The 19234-nt window shown below is 51.8% G+C and overlaps 1 protein-coding gene across 10 annotated transcripts in view; it reads right to left on the bottom strand.

Annotated features, from left to right (window-relative positions):
• USP20 (ubiquitin specific peptidase 20) overlaps positions 1-19191 on the bottom strand; it is a 42728-nt gene extending 23537 nt beyond the window's left edge. For 5 of the 10 annotated variants that reach the window (XR_015727278.1, XM_087869279.1, XM_087869278.1 and 2 more), the window contains exons 1-5: positions 19108-19191; positions 5832-5942; positions 4573-4669; positions 498-551; positions 34-96 (exon numbers count right to left, since the gene is read on the bottom strand). Coding sequence is in view for 9 of the 10 variants with exons in the window: in XM_087869279.1 (XP_087725405.1) it covers positions 34-96; positions 498-551; positions 4573-4653 (198 nt within the window). In the remaining variant the exon portion in view is untranslated. Of the gene's footprint in view, positions 1-33; positions 97-497; positions 552-4572; positions 4670-5831; positions 6036-18984 lie in introns of all 10 variants that reach the window. The other 5 variants (XM_045771038.2, XM_045771040.2, XM_087869277.1 and 2 more) reach the window with 5 other exon arrangements.
• Between the last annotated feature and the right edge of the window lie 43 nt (positions 19192-19234).

Below are 19234 nucleotides of genomic sequence, written 5' to 3' on the forward strand. Positions count from 1 at the left end.
CGCAGGGCCCACGCTCCTGCCCACGGCGCTCACCTGAGCATGAATGGTGCTATGGTCCGCGAAGGATTCTCCGCAGCCAACGTAGGGGCAGGATACCTGCGGGGAGAGGGAAGGAGCAAGGATTGGGGCTAGCCCGTCTCCACCACCAGGACCCACAAGTGACTGAGACCCTGCCACCCCACAGGACGACAGCTTTATACACCGTGCGGTTCCAGCTGGACAGGACGGCTACCGTTAACAGTGGCCCCTGCCCTCTGAGTAAGGTGGGGTAGGGTAGGGTAGGGTCATGGCGAGACGTGGGCCAAGCTGAGTCTGGCTGCGTGGCACCCAGGCCCTCGCCCTCACTCTGGCACCCTGTTGACTTGGGCCCGGCCCCTGAGGCATCCAGGCCCCATGTCCCCGTCTGAGGTTTCCAGCAGTGCCCACCCGAGACGGACGCTCCCAGCCCAGTGTCTAGACCAAGCTCCACACCCCCAACAGCGACAGGGATGCCTTACCTGGAGACAGGCCCACAGGTTTGGTCCGCTAACACCACACGACTGACAGACTCCCTGCGTGAGGGGAAGAGCCAAGTGTGAGCGGCCTGGGGGACACGCTCCAGCCGGAGGCGCCGACGGCTGGACCCCAAAGCTCTCCACTCAAAGGGTTTTTTGCCTTGGAAAGGCTTTCGCCAGCCTGCCAATCTCAATGTCCTTCCTCACAGGACACTTTACACTTCACTGCTCAAATTTTGTTTCGTTATGTGCTACAAAAACACCTTCCGTAAAATCATCTGAAACTTCAATCAACAGACCCATTAATATGCTCTTTTCCCGCGCCCTCCACTCTTCCTTTGATGACTGTGTAAGCCTTTCTCCCCATCTACACTCTGGGCTCCATGAAAGAGGGATGGTCTGCTTTGTCTACCCCTGTGACTTCACAGAGCCTCGTACAAGCTGGGAGATCTGATGACCACAGAAAACACCGATGTTTCTGGTCTTCTGGGTGACAGGGCCTGCTTCTTGTCCACCAGCACCTCCCCTTCTTGCCTTAGCACCAAGATGCATGGATTTGAGCTGAGCACATGGGCAGCCAGCTGCAGACTGTTTCCAGCCCCCACTGTGGTCACAGGGCTCAGTTCTAGTCAACGAGAGGACAGTGAGAGTGATATGTGTCACTTCGGGCTGTTCACCCCCCTAGCTCCTTCTCCTCCTTCCACTGGCTGGAATGCAGATGAGAAGGCAGGAGCAGAGGCAGGCACCTTGGACTCAGAGGTGAAAGTCACGTGTTGGGAAAGGCAGGGCCACCCTGCCATCCTATCTAGCTCTGGACTGTTCTAGGAGAGAAAAGGAAATGTCTACCTCATTTAAGATACTGTATTTCCGGGTCTCTTCGCTACAACTTCAGATGCGCCTACATAATCTTGCTTGCACATGTCCAGAACAGCAATTCCCAGCTAAGCCTCCACAATGCCCAAGGGGCCTCCATGCGCTGAGGCGGGTTCTAAGTGCCAGCTCTGACAGCAGTGACAACGTGGGGCTCAGTCAGAGCAAGAGAGACACCTGCTGAGGACGACCACGGCTAAGTTCTTCACACGCGGCTCATGTCACCCCCGCCAGTCCGTGCAGCACCTCTTTGGGACAGACGAGGAACTGAAGCTCAGAGGTCCCGCTGTGCTACGAAGCAGGCTTGGGGTGGGGAAGCCAGGGAGCCTGGGTCGTCGAGCCCCCCAAGCCCATGCCAGGAAAGCGGGCCTCCCCTTCCCACGATTCCTCGGGAACTTCTCATTCTCACGAAGCCCAGTTTGTGGCAGTGTCTAAACACGGGTTGAGGTGAAGAAGGTTGGAACTGAGGTTTGCAGCCCGACGGAGTCTCAGGCTGGGGTTGCTGCGGGCAGCAGGAGATCCACCAGTAGCCCCTGACCTTCCTGAATCTGTCATCTCTTCTGTGATTTCCTGATTCCACAATTCACTTCCCTCTTCTGGGGCTTCCTTTTCCTTTCAGTCACTTGAACGACAAAAGTATCCTGCGCTTTTTTTAAAGTAGGCTCTGAGTCAATGTGGGGCTCGAACGTTCGACTCTGAGATCCAGAGTCTCATGCTTCACCGACTGAGGCCACCGGGCTCCCAGTTATGCTTGTTTTTGTTTTTGTTTTTTTTAAGATTTTATTTATTTATTTGACAGAGAGACAGCCAGCCGGCAAGAGAGGGAACACAAGCAGGTGGAGTGGGAGAGGAAGAAGCAGGCTCCCAGTGGAGCAGGGAGCCCGATGCCGGGCTCGATCCCAGGACCCCGGGATCACGCCCTGAGCCGAAGGCAGGCGCTTAACGACTGAGCCAGCCGGGCGCCCCAGTTATGCTTGTTTTAACAGCTGAGATGACACATACGTGTTATACACAATTTGAAGTAGAGGATAGAACATATAATAAATATATGTGCCGGAATAATCTGAAGCATGTCCCTCCATACTTTCCTCTGATACAAATGCATATGCATATACTTAGGGAAGGGGGTGTGATTTTAGGAAAAATGAGATCATACTATACGTGTTTCTCTGACATGCGCTTCTGCCACCTTTTCATGGTCATCTTCCCGAGTCTGTACACAGACACCACACCTCGTCCTCTGCAATGGTCACACGGTGCCCCGTTCCCTTCTTGATGAATATTCAGGTTGCCACCAGTTTTCTCCTCTTACACGTGACGCTCCATGAATACTGCCGTATCTGGATCTTTATAACTCATGCTGGATAAATTCCCAGAAGTGGAACGGCGTCCCCGAAGGGACAGGAATGCCTACCCAGCCCCACCACATGTGTGGTCTCCTTCCCTCCATCACCATCAGCTCCGATCCGATCAGCCTGTGGTCCATCGGGCAGATGGAAATGCCATCATCTTACTATCGTCAGCATTACCCCCCACCCCTCGTGAAGCTGAGCATCTTCCTTCGGAAGCTTCCCGGCCATTCGCGTCTCCTCCATTGTGACTGACCTGTTCATATCCTTCCCCCTTCTGCTATTTTAAAACCAACGTGGTTTCATTTTATAGGTTCCTGGATGCTCCGAGCAGGATGGAAGACATGCTCCCTGAAACGTGGGCCTGACACATCTCCAGATGCTCCAGAAGGCCTAACACCCCCAAAAGGCTGCCATGCCCCAGCCCAGATCGTCCCTCCTCGCTCACCTCTTTGCCCTCAGATCCCCCCTACTCCTGCCTCCTCTGGAAGAAAATCCCGTTGGTCCATCTCATTTACTCCTTTGTGCAGACTCAGACGGAACCCGGTGTTGCACCACAGCCTCGCTCGGCCCCTCCTCCAGACCACAGAGAAGCAAAACTACTCCAAAAGCAGCCACAGGTACGTTGAAGGCCTGAACCCTCCTGCAGGCCCAGGTTAAGCCAACTCAGGCCAAACGCAACCCAGGACCTGCTGGTACAGGGAGGTGGCGTGACCAGCATCAGGTGCCTGGAAAGAAGAGCTGGCCCCGTGTCTAGGAATCTGACGCCAGACCCCATTCCCGGGACTGTGTGCCCTGCACACTCTGCCCCCCGCACGCAGCGGCACTGCCACGAGGCCATTCGTCACGGCGTCACATTCACCCCATGCGAAGAGCCGGGGTGTCTGCCCACAGAGGCTGAGTTACAGGGTCCACACATCGAGGTACCACGCCACTCCAGGGCCCACCCGTGAGAAGACTGTCTATGTACCAGGGTCGACAGAGCTCCAGGATACACTGTCTGGTGAATAGAGCAAGTTACGAAAGCGTCTGCCGTACGCTACCTTCTATAGAAGGAAGGGGGAAAGGAGAACTAAGCACATCTGCATAAAGAAAAAGAAACTCCTGTAAGTGGCTCCCTAAGGGGGGACGGGGAGGGTGAGTACAGGGCGGGGGGGGGGGGACTTCTTGACGTTGGTGTTTTTATATTGTTAGATTTTGAACCACAGGAAAGGATTACGCCGATTCAAAATATTTTTCCAGGGGCGCCTGGGTGGCACAGCGTTTAAGCGTCTGCCTTCGGCTCAGGGCGTGATCCTGGATCCCTGGGATCGAGCCCCACATTAGGCTCCTCCACTGGGAGCCTGCTTCTTCCTCTCCCACTCCCCCTGCTTGTGTTCCCTCTCTCGCTGGCTGTCTCTATTTCTGTCAAATAAATAAATAAAATCTTTAAAAAAAAAAAAAACTCAATTTAAAAAAATATATATATATTTTTTTCCAGACCAAGACACATCCCCCCCAACTCAGAGAGGCCCACTTTCACGCTTTGGCCCTCCCGGGGCCTTCCTCGGGTCCCATGTGTCAAAACGGCCACGGACTCTCCAAGCGTGATTCAGCCCTGCCCTGGAAAGGCTCTGTCCACCGCTCCAGCCGCAAAGGCACAGAGCATTAGTGGTGCCCAAACAGAGGGGAGCTAAGTGGTAATTACCGGCCATTAGGACGCAGCCGCCGGAAGGCCGCCCGAACAGATGCCAGCCCTTCCATTCACACAAAAGGTCAGGGGTGCCGGTTCTTCCGCCACCTTCGGAAACCTCTGTACCTCAGGAATGCAGCCCCCGCCCCGGGCGGGGGCCCCAGCCCTGAAAGGTCTGACCCTTTACCTTAGATTTGAACAGCAAGTCCTCCTTGGTCACCTCCCCTATGGAGTCAAGGTGAGGGCAAAGGTCCCTGGTGTCCCCCATTCTGGCCTGGGCTCACCTATGAGAAAATGCAGGGAGACGAGGTTAACGGCAGCCACTGCGGGAGGCAGGCACAGGCTTCTGGCTCAGTGCACAACTTTGGTCTCAAGCCCTGGCTCTGCCACATATCAGCTGGTGTCTCGGGGAAGCCACGTAACTGCTCCGAGCCTCACTGTCCTTCTCTGGGAATTGGGCATGACGGTAATAACATCGACCCCAGCGCGTTGCTCAAGGACTCACAAATGGGTACGCGTAAAACTGGTAAAATGGGAATAAGCCCTGTGGGGTGTACCGTTGTCAGCTCTCCCGGCTGGGCCACCGGACTGCGGACATGCCAAAGCTGTGGTACCACTGGGGGAAACTGAGGGACATTTGTGGCAACGTCCGCGAGTTACAATTATTTCCAAAGAAGATGTCTAAAAAGAAATAACTGAATTTGCTTCAGCCACCCAAACTTTTAGCAGAAATCGCACCTAGGAATCTGACTGTTGATATTAGCTCCAAACTGTTGCCAGAAAAGGTCCAGACCAACCAGAGACGAAGTGGAGCCAAGGTGGTTGGATCGAAGGCAGGGGCTGTGTGTCCACCGAGGGAGGTGGACCCCCAGCTCTCCTGGAGGCCCCTCCCCACCAGAAATGGCCAGCCAGGGGTCACGAGCCCAGGCTCCCAGCCAGCACCAGCTGTGCCGGGGTGCTGATAAGGTTCCGGGTAACACACGAAGTGGTCCCCAGGCATTATTTCATGACAAACTTCCCCAGCCATCTTCCAGGCCGCTGTGATGGAGCCCCATTTTACAGAGTGGGAAACAGGGGTTCCTTCTTATCTGGAGTGTGAGAGCCAAGCTGGTCAGACTCGTAAGGCCCCACCTGTGTTCGCCCTCTTTTTAACTTGGGCAACCGTAAACGTTAGCAGAAGCGGACAGAACGGCTCGGCTCACTCCCGTGTACCCATGACCTAGCTTCAACCTTGAGCCAAGCGCGGCCCACCCTGCTTCAGCCCAACCTCCCACTTCCTCTTTTTCACAGCGGGTCCCAGATACCACATCATTTCATCTGTGCATGCAGAAGGACTTGAAAAAAGAAAAAAGGACATAACCACTATTCCGTTATTACACCTAGAAGACTTTCCTCCTCGGTCCGTGCTTCAGGCCTACCCCCAAGATGGGCGGGCTGTGGGCCTACCTCTGTGTGGAGTGCCACCCCCAGGAAGCAGCTGACATCCGCATTCTCCGTGGACAGCCGACAGTAGTGGGCCGCCCCGGCTGGTGTGAGCGCGGGCCTCTGGCAGGGAACCTGGGGGGACAAACCAGCGTACTTCATGCAGCTCTGTTATTTCAAAATCACTCTTCGCGCCGACCAGAGGCTGCAAATAGGCCCGAATTCCTCCTGGGAGGGGCAAGTGAGTTTTTGGACATTTGAGGCATCGACGGGCTGGACAGGCTCCTCAATCCATCCACAAGGACAGTAAAAACACACCACTCCCGAGATAGCTAAAGAAGGCTTGTGCAGAGCCGGCAAATAGGGTCAGCCCCTCCTTGGGGGTGCTGGACGCTTCGCTAGCCACTGCTAGGCATTACCTTTTTGATCCCCGAGAGCAGAGACTTTCAAGGGTCTGTGAGAGAGGGCCACGGGCCTCTCCAGCTAATGCTCCCTCTGGCTGCCACTGCCCATTAACCCTCTGGACGGAAGGCTCAGCCCCTTCCACGCATGCGCCTGGGACCCTAGATCATCCGTGGTGCCTCCCAAGGATCCCATGCTGCTCAGAATGCCCGAGCCCCAAGTCTTGAGCCACCCCAGGCTAGAGGCACAACTGAGTCCATCCACGTGTCGCCACTGCTCCCCCCTTCCCTGCCGGGCCACAGTCTCCCAGATGTGGGCAGTTCAAAGAGGGAGAGGCAGTTAGAAGCTAACATTTAAAATGGTCACATGACAATGATGGGCTCAAGGTTCTAAATTCCAGGCCTCTTCACTCGAAGCCAGATTTTTAGGGTTTTGTTTGTTTGTTTCCATTTCCACTGAGGTCAAGTGTGCTGCAGTACGGTGAGGAGGCTGGGGGGAGCAGGGAGGGCGTGTCTCTGGTGTGTGGCCATCTCTCCAGCTAGACGGCAGAGCCAGGTCAGGAGCCTGATGCCCAGGGCCACGAGCGGTGCCCGGGACAAGGATGACGGTGACGGGCCCATTCGGATTCCCACGTGCAATCAGACTACTTAAGTTCCTCCAACTTCAGATGGGGGGAGAAAAAGAGCCCTGCGGCTAACAACCCTTCATGTACCCTCACTGCCCCTGTTTTACAGAAGAAACAGAACTAGAGCTTAAGTAACTACAGGACTGGGGCGCCTGGGTGGCGTAGTCGTTAAGCGTCTGCCTTCGGCTCAGGGCGTGATCCCGGCGTTCTGGGATCGAGCCCCACATCGGGCTCCTCCGCTGGGAGCCTGCTTCTTCCTCTCCCACTCCCCCTGCTTGTGTTCCCTCTCTCGCTGGCTGGCTCTCTCTGTCAAATAAACAAATTAAAAAAAAAAAAAAATCTTAAAAAAAAAAAAAGTAACTACAGGACTTGGCCAAAGTCAATCTCCAGCTAGTGAGTCTCGGGCGGTTACCTGATCAGATTGTCTGGCACAGAGCCGCGCTCTGGATCGGGCTTGGCAAACCTTGTCTATAAGTGCCAGGCAGGAAATAACTTAGGCCTTGCGGGCTGTGTCAATCTTTTTTTTTTTTTTTTAAAGATTTCATTTATTTTTTTTATTTTTTTTTAAAGATTTATTTATTTATTTATTTGACAGAGAGAGAGAGACAGTCAGCGAGAGAGGGAACACAAGCAGGGGGAGTGGGAGAGGAAGAAGCAGGCTCGTAGCGGAGGAGCCTGATGTGGGGCTCGATCCCAGAACGCCGGGATCACGCCCTAAGCTGAAGGCAGACGCTTAACCACTGCACTACCCAGGCGCCCCTGGGCTGCGTCAATCTTGATCACATATTCTTCTCTGTATTTTTTTTTTTACAATGTATTAAAACCTTTTTTTTTTTCAATTCTTAGCTCCAGGGCTCTGCAAAATAACCTGGGCCTGCTGCCACCGTCTGCGGCCTGCTGTTCTAAATCACTGTGCTGTTGGGGCCTCACCAAAATACGCCCGGATCACTGACATTCCATATTTCACTGCACACAAATCATCAGTTTAAAGAAGGTAAATAGCAAAGAAGAGTCCAGAAGGTTAACACGGCTCCCGATTTTTTCTAAGTAAGTAATCAGGGTATGTGCAAAGACAGAATGACAAAGATACACGCCGTGTATAATGGGGGGAACTGGATGTAATCTGAGCGAACAGCAACAGGCATCGGACAGATGATGACACGACCACACTCGGATGTACTGTGCAGCCATGAGACATGCAAGTATTGAATCTTCCTATGCACGGAATTAAATTATATCTAAATATAGGGAGAGATACACGATGTTCACGGACCGGCGCACTCAGTATCAAGATACCCATTCTGCCCCAATCGGTGTACAGATTCAATGCAATGTCAGTCAGAAGCCCAGCAAGCTTTCTTGTAGAAACTGACAAACTCATTCTAAAATGTATACAGAAAAAAAGACCTAGAAGAGCCGAAATAATGTGGAAGAAGCACAAAGTTGAAAGACTTAAACCGTCGGACTGAAGACTTCCTATAAAAGGTTCAGTCATCGAGTCAGTGTGGCCTTAACTCAGACAGACATATGGCTCGAGGGAGTAGAAGCAAGAGTCTAGAGTTACACCCGCACATCTGTGGTCGAATGATTTCAAAAAAGGTACCAACGGGCAGGGGGGGGGGGCGGCGGGGCCTGGGTGGTTCAGTCTGCCTTCAGCTTGGGCCGGGGGCTCAGGGTACTGGGATCGAGTCCTGCGTTAGGCTCCACGCTTAGTGGGCCATCTGCTTCTCCTTCTCCCTCTACCTCTCCCCCTCGCTCGTGTGCTCTCTCCAATAACTGAACAAAATCTTCAAAAATTAAAATTAACAAAAGGACTGGTATAATTCAACGGGCAAAAGATAGTCCTTTCAACAGAGGCTCTCTATATGGAGGCAAAAAAAGACCTTTAGGCCTCCCTCACATCATACACAAAAGTTATTTAGAAATGGATCATAGACCTTGTGTAATTGGTGGTCAATAGAGAGTGTGAAAGATCTTCCCTTTCTTCTTGTTCTTTTTCAAGGTTCTGGAAGAGTCGGGTTATTCTAAAATACATCCTTGAGATGCCCCGTTTGCTTTCTCATTGTCACACTGATGACATCTTCCCCTAATTCTTTTTCCTCTCGTTCTTCATTTGCTCGTGGCGCTGCCGGAGCTCAGCTTCAGAGCCCTTCGGTTTTCCACATTTTTCTCTCGCCTTCACCTCGATCACCTGCTGCATCCGCAGCTCCCTCCCTCCGTGTGCACCGGAGGGCCCTGGGCATGCCGTGGCTCCCGGCAGCCGCCGCCCGCCGCTGCGCATCTTGGAGCCTCCATGATCAGTGACATCTTTCCAGCCTTGCGCCTGTGTTCTTATCAACACACTTCTTAGAATCATAAAACCCCAACGTTCACCGCTCTCTACCCCGGCAGCACCCTGCCTTCCTCCGACTCTTCGCCCTTCACTGCATTCATGCGATCGCTACCTGCCACAGCGACAGGTGAACGGTCCTTCTTGGTTTTAACAAGCTTTCTCTCTTCCTCATCTTCTGTTTCCGGAAATTCATGCTTTCATTTCTTTTCTTTTCTTTCTTTTTTATTAAGATTTTATTTATTTATTTATTTATTTGTTTATTTGAGAGAGAGAGAGAATGAGTGGGAATGGGGGGGGAGGGAGAGGGACAGACTTCCCGCTGAGGGGGCACCTGCCATGGGGCTCGATCCCACGACCCTGAGATCATGGCCTGAGCCGCCGAAATCAGACGCTTAACAGCTTAGCGACTGAGGCACCCAGGTGCCCCAACACCACCTCCTTTGATTAAAACTCTGAACTGTCCCACCTACACAGGCTCGTTCATTCTGGGGAAGCACCTGGCTGCTCCGGAGACGACAAATCTGTGAGGAACGGGACTTGCCTGACATCCACATTCCCAATCTAGATTCCCCGACAGCCGGGACCTGAGTTCGAGCCCCCTGTCCACCGATGTTCTGTACCCTTGGTTTGGGAACTTTGTAAAGCCCGCAGAGCCTTCGAGGTCCGGCTGTGGAGGCAGCGGGGTGCTGCCGCCGATGCCCCTCCCTCAGCGGGGGTGACCCGCGCCACCCCACATCCCGGACCCCCCTTCCACGACCAGCCCCGGTGCAGCCCAGGCTGCCAGCTCTCCTGACCTCAGACTTAACAACAGCAAACATTCGACCTCTAGACCTTGTAGAGGAAATCGTAGGAGAGAATCTTGGCAACTCTGGAGTCCGCCAAGGCCTAGGACACGAAAGGTGGTCATTATAAAAGGAAACATTGAAGAGTTGGACTTTTAAAAAATTAAACATTTTTCTTTTCACAAGATGCTGTTAGGGAATGACAAAGCGAGCTACGGCCTGGGAGAAAATTTTTCTGTTCACAGTACATGAATCTATCAAATATCCGAAATACATAAAGAACTCTTACAACCCAAAGAAGGATAAACTGTCCACTTTTGTGAAACGGGTGAAGGATTGAGTGGGTACTGCCCCAAGTAAGAATGGCCACCAAATCAATGAAAGCACGCTCAACATTGTTTGCGAGATAACATCTCACACTGCCAAGAACATCTAGAACTAATAAAATCTTCAATACCAGGTGTTGCTGAAGATGTGAAGGCATTTGCCCATATTGATAGGACTACAGAATAATATCAAAAGCTGGAAAATAGCCTGGCAGTTTCCTCCAAAGTCAAGCATACACTTATCACGTGACCCTGCAACTCCACCATTGGTATTCACCCAGGAGAAACGCGAACATAGCTCCATGCAAAGACTTGCACACAAACGTTCGTAGTAGCTTTATACATAACAGCCCGAAACTGCGAAGACCTCCGAGGGTCCAATGACAGGAGACTGAAGCCAAGTAACATGCTGTTGAGAGAATGGGACACTACTCAGCATCAAAAAGAACCCCAGGTCCGCACAGCCACGTGGGCCCAGGCACATTAAACTGAGCAAAAGAAGAAGTCAGATACAAAAGAGTACACACTCCAGGATTCTCTTCATATAAAACTTCGGAACGGACAAAACTAATCTAAGGTGTTAGAAACTGGGTCAGTGGTTGCCTGGGGCAGAGAGTGAGGCTACACTGTAAAGAGGCAAGAGGGAACTTTCTGTGGTGGCAGAATGTTCCAGATTTTGATTGGGGTGGGATTTAGGTCCCTATACCTGTCAAATCTTAGGAACGACATCTTTAAAGTGCATGCATTTTACTGTATGCAAAGTTTATCTCAATAAAGTTGATTAAAAGCCCCTTATTTTATTTTTTTAAAGATTTTATTTTATTTTTAAGTAGACTCCATGACCAACGTGGGGCTTGACCTCACGACCCTGAGACTAAGACCACACACTCTATGGATGGAGTCAGCCAGGTGCCCCTAAAAGATTTTATTTTAATTTTTTTAAGATTTATTTATTTATTTATTTGACAGAGAGAGAGAGAGAGAGACTGCCAGCGAGAGAGGGAACACAAGCGGGGGGAGTGGTAGAGGAAGAAGCAGGCTCCTAGCGGAGAAGCCTGATGTGGGACTCGATCCCAGAATGCTGGGATCACACTCTGAGCCAAAGGCAGATGCTTAACAACTGCACCACCCAGGCGCCCCAAGATTTTATTTTTAAGTAATCTCTACATTCAACATGGGGCTTGAACGCACAACCCTGAGATCAAGACCCGAGCTGAGACCAATAGCCGGACACTTAACTGAGCCACCCAGGTGCCCCCGACTTCTTGATATACACCCCAAAGCACTGCAAGCAGGGACTTGAATAGATATTCGTACACCCGTGTTCGTAGCAGCACTATTCACAAGAACCAAAGGAGGAAGCACCCAAGGGTCCAACAAAAGATGAATGGATAGACAAAACGTGCTCTATCCATACGACAGAATATTATTTAGCCTTGAAAAGGAAGAAAATTCTGACTCATGCTACAACAAAGATGAACTTTGAGGACATTATGTAGGTAGAATAAGCCAGACACGAAAAGATATATACTATACGATTCCACTTCTATGAGCTACTTAATCAAATCCATAGAGACAGAAAATAGAATGGCGGTTGCCAGGGAGAGGGAGGAGTCATGTGTAATGGGGGCAAAGTTTCAGTCTGGGAAGAAGGGAGAGTTCTGGAGATGGATGGGGGGTGATGGTTGCACAACAATGGGAATGTGCTTAATGCCACCGCACCGTGCACCAAAGATGATTAAGATGCTACATTTTATATATATTTTAATAAAATTTCAAAATAAAATTTTCAAAAATAAAATTTTCAGAAGTTGCAGAGAGAGAGAGTATCACACCATTAAAAAGAAATTTTAGAATGGGGATGTTGGGCCTAGGTGGCTCAGTCAGTTAATCGCCAGACTTGATCTCAGCTTAGGTCTTAATCTCACGGTTCAAGCCCCACGTTGGGCTCCATGCTGGGTGTGGATCCTACTTTAAATAAACAAACAAACAAATAAATAAGGGGGGAGGGGCAGAGAATGATGATGAATTGAAATATACAATGACCAGGAAAGAGACTGGTCCCCATTGGGCCCTACCATGCTGTCCACTGTCTCTGTCCTCTCTCCACTTCACTGTCCCCTGACCAGGAAAGGCATCTGTTGGCCACCCTGCTGAATGCAGTCCCACCCTCCCCCACCATCCTCTCTCTGAGGGAAGGCCCTCTGCTCATCCTGGCCCATACCTGGCGTGCTCAGTAATCATTTTCATCATTTACCTGTTTTTCTGTCTAATGCCTGTTTCCTCTTCAGAATGTAAGCACCATACCCTCCCAAGGGCAGGGATCAGTTTTGTTTACTGCTGTATCCCAAATACCCAGAATGACACCTGGAACAGTGACTTCTCAGTAAATACTTGCTGAATGGCTCAAAAGTACAAAAAGCTATAAAACACTATCATAGGAAAATTCCATTTTGGTAAACTAATCTTGCTTTGTGCCTACAACAACTATGCTATCATCATTCCTGGGGGGATGGAATCAAGTGATTTTTGTTTCCTCCTTTTTTTTTTTTAAGGATTTTATTTATTTATTTGAGACAGAGAGATACAGAGAGAGAGAGCATGGGCAGGGGGAGAGGCAGAGGGAGAGGGAGAAGCAGACTCCCCACTGAGCCAGGAGCCTGATGTGGGGCTCCATCCCAGGACTCTGGGATCATGACATGAGCCAAAGGCAGACGCTTAACCAACCAAGCCACCAGGTGCCCCTTCCTTTCTTGTTTGTCTGCATTTTAACAATGAACTGATGTTGCTTTTGTAATACACGATCTGATAGGTTACTTGTAATTACCTTTAAAGTTTCCAAAATAAAAAGAACACGTGTCTGGCCTCTTTGGTACGTAAGGTGTCCCTCCTGGGCCCTTGCTTTTCCCCCAATCCCCGAGAGAACACTGGGGGAGCACAACCTCCATCCCCTCGGGGCTCTCCAGACCCCCAGAGTGTGACCAGGACACCTGAGGTCCATTTTAGAGAGGGGGCAGCATCTGAGTGCCCCCCCCAAAGTTCTCAGAGAGGAAGTGGCACAGTTGCTACCCAAGTGGCTTCAAAGTATAACCTTTCACCACGTGACTCATCTGCTTGAGATCTGCTCTTAACACCTTTGCTTTTGGCTCATTAACTTCCGTATTGGGTTAAAATTTTTCCTCTCCTCCCACCTACCCTGGAAATAGAAAAAGGCTTTTTCTGTGGTTTCAATACAATGACGATACACCTCTGTAAAAGTTGGAGAACACCGACAAACATAAAATGGCATAAAAATCACCTGCGATCCTGTGGGGGGGGGGTTACTGTGTTAGTAAGTCTCGTTTGTGTGTAGTGCCTAATTTAAATAACGACACTAGAATATAACAGATACAGTTTGTATACTAGGTTTTTCTGTTTATACCATGTACATTTCTCCTATCACTAAACTTCTTTTCAACAACTTCGTTTCTAATGGCTAATACCTCACATACAATTTAAGCTACACCTTACTTAGCTGCTTTCCTGCTCTTGGACACTTAGGGTATTTGTGTGTGTGTGTGTGTGTGTGTGTGTGTGTGTGTGTGTGTTGCCATTATAAATAAGGCAGTGAGAGATATTTTGAAATATAAATCTTTGACTATATCTTTGACCCAGGAAAAATTACTAGGTCAAAATGTATGTGCTTAAGACTCTGGATACATATTGACCAACTTCCCTCTAGATCCGCTATATAAATTTATCTGCTACCAGCAGTGTCTGAGCATGACCAACATAGAAAGTTTGAGGGTTGGTAACATTTTTTCAAAGTTGATGGTTAAAAAGGGCAAAGTTGAGTGGTAGTACTGTAAACTTTGGGTGTTTACTCTTCTGTACGCAGGACCTGAAAAGCCAGAAGCGCCTGGTCTACAAGGGCTGCACTCCACTTATCTCCACTGGCTAGAAGCTTTCACTTCGTTTTATCTTGGTGCCCAACTGGCTTGGCTTGGGATAATGGCACACACGCCAGGTTTGGGCCCTGCCCTCATGGGGCACGGAGGCCCATATTTCAACCCCAGGGTAGCCATACGTAGCTACCAGGGATGCGATCGGTACTAGCGGCAGCCACCTTTTCCTGCGGTCTTCCCCGAGTCGGATGCTTCACATACGTTAGCCCTGGGGCTGACCCTAATTCCAGAAGGCAATGAGACAGCTAGCCCTGCGTTCAGCGCCTTGCTGGTCACTCGCAAGCTGTGTGTCTTTAAATGAATCAGTCGCCCCTCAGTTTCCACATCCGTGAAATGGGGACAGAGACAGCAACTAGTGTTGCGGGAGGGTGCAGGGAGACAATGCATAGGGAGGATTTAGCATTCGGATCACGCAGACTTCCAGGGGGGCTCAGGGTCTGTATTTACAAGTAAGGACGCTCAGAAATGTTCTGTGCGATAATTTGTGTTTCTGGCCATGGTTTATAGATCAGGGGACAGAGACGGGTAGGAATGTGAGTGACACGCCCAAGGGTGCCCTCCACCCGCTTTTCAGCCAGGGCTCTGTGGCCCAGGACAGCGCTGACTCTGACCAGGCGCTATGCCCAGTGCTTCTCCTACACTCTTCACGTAAGGAAAGCTGTTTCTCATCTTAGGGAGGAAGAATGGAGGCCCAGACACAGGAAGCCATTTGCCCAAGACCATACAGTGAGGAAGCGACACAGTGAGGAGGGAGCCCGGCTGTATCTGCCTTCACGGCGCTTCCCACTCTTGCCTCTGTGCAAATAACTGGAGAGCACACAGCAGGCACTTAATAAAGACTGAAAGGGAAACCAACCTATGCTACCGGGGGAGCTGGCCCCCGGGAACAGGCCCTCCAGGAGAAGCTGTGCTGCTGGGAGTCAGCAAGGCACCTCCCCCTCCTCACTGGCCAGGGGCAGAGAAAGCTGGGGGAGGGAGGCCCTGGCAGGTCTGGCCCAGAGCCCACCCATCGCAGGCCCCGGTGAGGCTTCTGAGAGGGTTCAGCCTGAGGGACACTGAGCACTTTTCCCTCCCTGGGGCCTGCAGCAAGGAAGGGGGAAAGTGCCCCCAGCCAGGGGGCGGGCAGGCAGGCAGCACCTCTGGGCCTGGCATCAGCCGCTCAGACCAGGCCTAGGGTGCCCATTACTCATCATCTTCCTGGCATTTCTGGCTACCTCCTCCTCCCAGTTAGGAGGCCAGTTCCTTAGGACAGGAGAGGGGATGCAGCCAAGCCCGCGCCAACACAGACAGACACCTGCCCTGATCCTTATTATACCAGCCATCCCACACTCCACATACCTGCCCACACCCCTCCGTGACCCTCTGGCCCTCAGAGCATGATCCTTCCCTCCTCCTGCCCTCTTCTCTCTGTCCTACTTCCAAGCGACTCCATTTCCCCTAAAGCCCAAATACATCCCTTCCGCCAACCCAGCCTTAATTCCCTAAGAATCCAACAACCTCCTGACTCCCTCAGCCTCCTGCCTTGACAAGTCTTGCTTCCCCCACACCTCCGTTCTCCCACACCTCCAGTTTGCCTTACCCACCTAGCCTTACCCACCTAGCCCCTGCCCAGAATGGCCCCATGCACTGACACAGACCTCACTGAATCCTTACCACTATCCTGGAGGGCAGGCAACAACTGGGAGCTAAACCCATCTCCACTTCCATCACTAAAGGAGGAGAGGCTGAGGCTCAGAGAGGTGGAGTAACTGGCTGGAGGTCACACAGCTACTGAGCCTCTGATCCAGAATTTGAACTTGGGACTGCCCACCCTGAAGTCAGTGCTCTGAACTGTCAGCTCCACAGTCTCCCCAACAGCCCCAACCAGCCTGGTGGGGGTGATCTTCACTTCCTCCAAGCCAAACACCTACATCTGGAGGGCAGCTTCCTCGGGCCTCCCTCACAAGAGCCACTTCTGAGTCATGCTTCACAGAGCATTTTTCTGCTCAACTTAAACTCCTGAAGTCTACGGTAACACCTCTGAAGCCTGGCACTGCAATTTGTTCCCAGGCTCTGGAAGAGTCAGTTAATTGGAGAGGGCATGGGTTTGGGGCCACCCCAGGCTGGCAGTCTCTGGGGGTTAGCAGGCTGGAAGCCTTGACTGGCCCCCAGTCACTGAGAAGCCACAAACCCTGGAGTGCATAAGTATAAGCAGAAACTCAGACTAAGACCCCTAAAACCGCAAAGCAGAAGGGTCAGAGAGGTTCACGCCAAAGGTCACAGAGCCAGGAAATGACAGAATAGGGACTCCAGTGGGGGAAAGAGGCTCCGAGAAGGGAAGGCTCCTGCCCAGAGTCACATGGTAAGCTGGCAGAACAGGGGCTTGAACTGCGGGTCAGGACCTATAACTCAGTTCCACTGTTTTATCGTGTTACTGACCTAATCCCAAATGAGAATACACCAATTTAAATTTGCAACTCAATCCCCCCTCCCACTCATGATTCCCTTGCCTCACTGTATTTCCATACCACTCATAAACTTCTGCTATACTCTGCATACTTATGTTATTAGAACCTAAAGTCCAGGGGCGCCTGGGCGGCTCGGGTGGTTAAGCCTGCAACTCTTGATTTCAACTCAGGTCATGATCTCAGGGTCCTGGGATCGAGCCCCGCCCTCAGCATGGAGTCAGCTTGTCCCTCTCCTTCTGCTCTTCCCCACCCCCTTACCCCCTCCCCTGCTCATGCTCTCATTCTCTCTAATTAATTTTAAAAAAATCTAAATAAACAGACAAACAAACAAGAACCCAAAGTCCACTAGATCAGGGATCTTTCGTCTCTTTTGCTCCCTGGCATACTTCAAGCACCTAGATCAGTGTCTGCTCTATTCAGTAAAAGCTCAGTAAATATCTGACTAAGTAAATTAGTCCAACAAATACCGAACACTTACTACAGCCAGGTTGCGAACTGCAATTGTGTTGCTACATCCCAAATCTACCTACATTAATGTCCACTGAACCCTGAAACAAGCCCAGCTCCAGAAAGGAGCTAGTGAACCAACCCAAATTCAAGCCAAACACGTACATTTCCTTAAACAACCAAACTCTCAAAATTAAAGCATGACACATCTCTGAACTGAAGAGAACCCACATTTCCTGGAGGCTCCCTCTGAGAAGCAGTTTCATCTCACCCCCCAAAAAAAGGCCCAGCAAGACTTAAGAGGGTCTGCAGCCCCGTAGCCTGGCCACCCACTGCCACATTCACAGCTGCTATTTTCCCAGCACTGCCTCGGCTACACAGGTCTCAGTGAGATCTGCCACAGCCCAGAGGGTGCGCAGCACTGGGCATTTCTGGCCCCGCCAAGCAGGGCCAGCTCATTTGTACCCGACGCTCCTCCCTGGGATGTCAGAGGAGAAGGGTCCAGAAATGTCCTTGGCTTTCTGGCCCTCTCCTTAGTGCTGTCCAGTACGTCCTAGGGGGAGGGTTGCTAGGTGGGCAAAACCAGAGCCACCTCTAAAAGGGTAATGTCTGCAAACATGGACTCCCTGGGTTCCTGCAGCAACTCCTGGGGAGCCTCCCCTTCAGCCAGCAGGAACAGGGTGTCCAGTGATTCCCAGGTGCATCTGGGGTTGGCTGAGCCAGACTGCAGAAGGCAAGACTTTGAGATTTTAATATATGGCTTTTGACCAATGCCAAAAAGCTGTTCCAAGAAGTCCTGAGTTCATTTGTCTCAGTCCAAGGGAGAGAACAGCAATCTCAGGAAGAGACTGTTCCAGAGAAAAGGAAGGCATTCCAGAAGTGCTGCCCTGCGTCTGAATGGTCTTCCAGAAGAGGAAACCAAAACAGTCTCCGTCAGCCCCTCCCCCCAGCCGATGAGCTATAATAACAGCAGCTGCAGCAAACATTTACTGAGCTGCTACTGTGCTAGGTACTGTGCAGAACCTGCAGCAGAGGGGGGCCTGCCCCTGATCCCCGCTCCACCTTCCAGCTGTGTAAGCTTAAGCACCTATCACCTCTCTGAACCAAAGTCTCCTCGTTTGCAAAATGAAAAATAACTCGATCTGCTTCATAGGATTGCTGTGGGAGTTCACGGAGATAATGCCTAGCCCAGTGCCTGCCACATAGTAGGGCTTAATAAGGGGCAGTGTTTTCAAAGAAAAGGACCGGCCTATACTGAGAAAAGGAAAACTGTTCCAGAGGTTCCTAAAAGTCCTGTAAGCCATCACTGATACATTATTTCCTAAGCGTTCGTTGATGCCTGTTTGTTTGTTTTCAAATAAACTTAATCCTCACAGCATCCTCGGGGTGGAAAGGGCGGAGGGCACGGCGACAGTACTCGTGACAAAGGATGAAAACAAGGCCCCTGAAGGTCCGGGGAGGAGGCCGGCAAGCACACGAGGAGGGGCCCCCTCCCCTCAAACACTCCGGAGTACGTTCAAAAACATCGGACGCGGGGATGAAGTGGCTGGAAGCCACCATTTGAGGGGCAGTCGGCGCCCGGACTTTAATTCACCACTGCGAAGAAGTGGTCATCTTTTATCCCTAAAGAAAAAAATGCACGTCAGGGCCCAGACCCGGGGGGAATAAGTTAGCGCCCCGACACGCCACACTCGTGTTTTCAACGCTGGGTCAGGCCCCGCAGAAATAAAAGAGATGGCGGCCCCCCTTCCGGAGAAGTAACGACACCCCAGGGCTCCAAGTGCGGCATCGGGGCCCCAGAGGACACCCCCTGGGCGCCGGCCGAAGGAGGGGAGAGGGCGGCGGCGGCCAGGGCTCCCGGGCTCCGCTCACCTGGCAGCGGCGTTCTGCGCACCTGGCAGGGCCAGGCCCTACCCGGCCCGAAGCCAGGCTGTGACAGTCCCTGCTCGGAGAGGGCCGGCCCCCCGAAGCAGCCGGCGGCGGCCGGGAACTCACCTGCCGTCGCAACCGCGCCGCCGCTGCCTGTCAGTCAAGCGCACCCACAGCTGCACCGCGCAGGGCCGTGGGGCCCGCTGGCCGCGCCCCGCCTCCTCCCCCTCGGCCGCCCAATCGGGAGAGGGGG

The sequence above is a fragment of the Ursus americanus genome, chromosome 18 (genome assembly GCF_024610735.1).
Source record: "Ursus americanus isolate L20-20 chromosome 18, mUrsAme1.1.p, whole genome shotgun sequence".
Taxonomy (NCBI): domain Eukaryota; kingdom Metazoa; phylum Chordata; class Mammalia; order Carnivora; family Ursidae; genus Ursus; species Ursus americanus.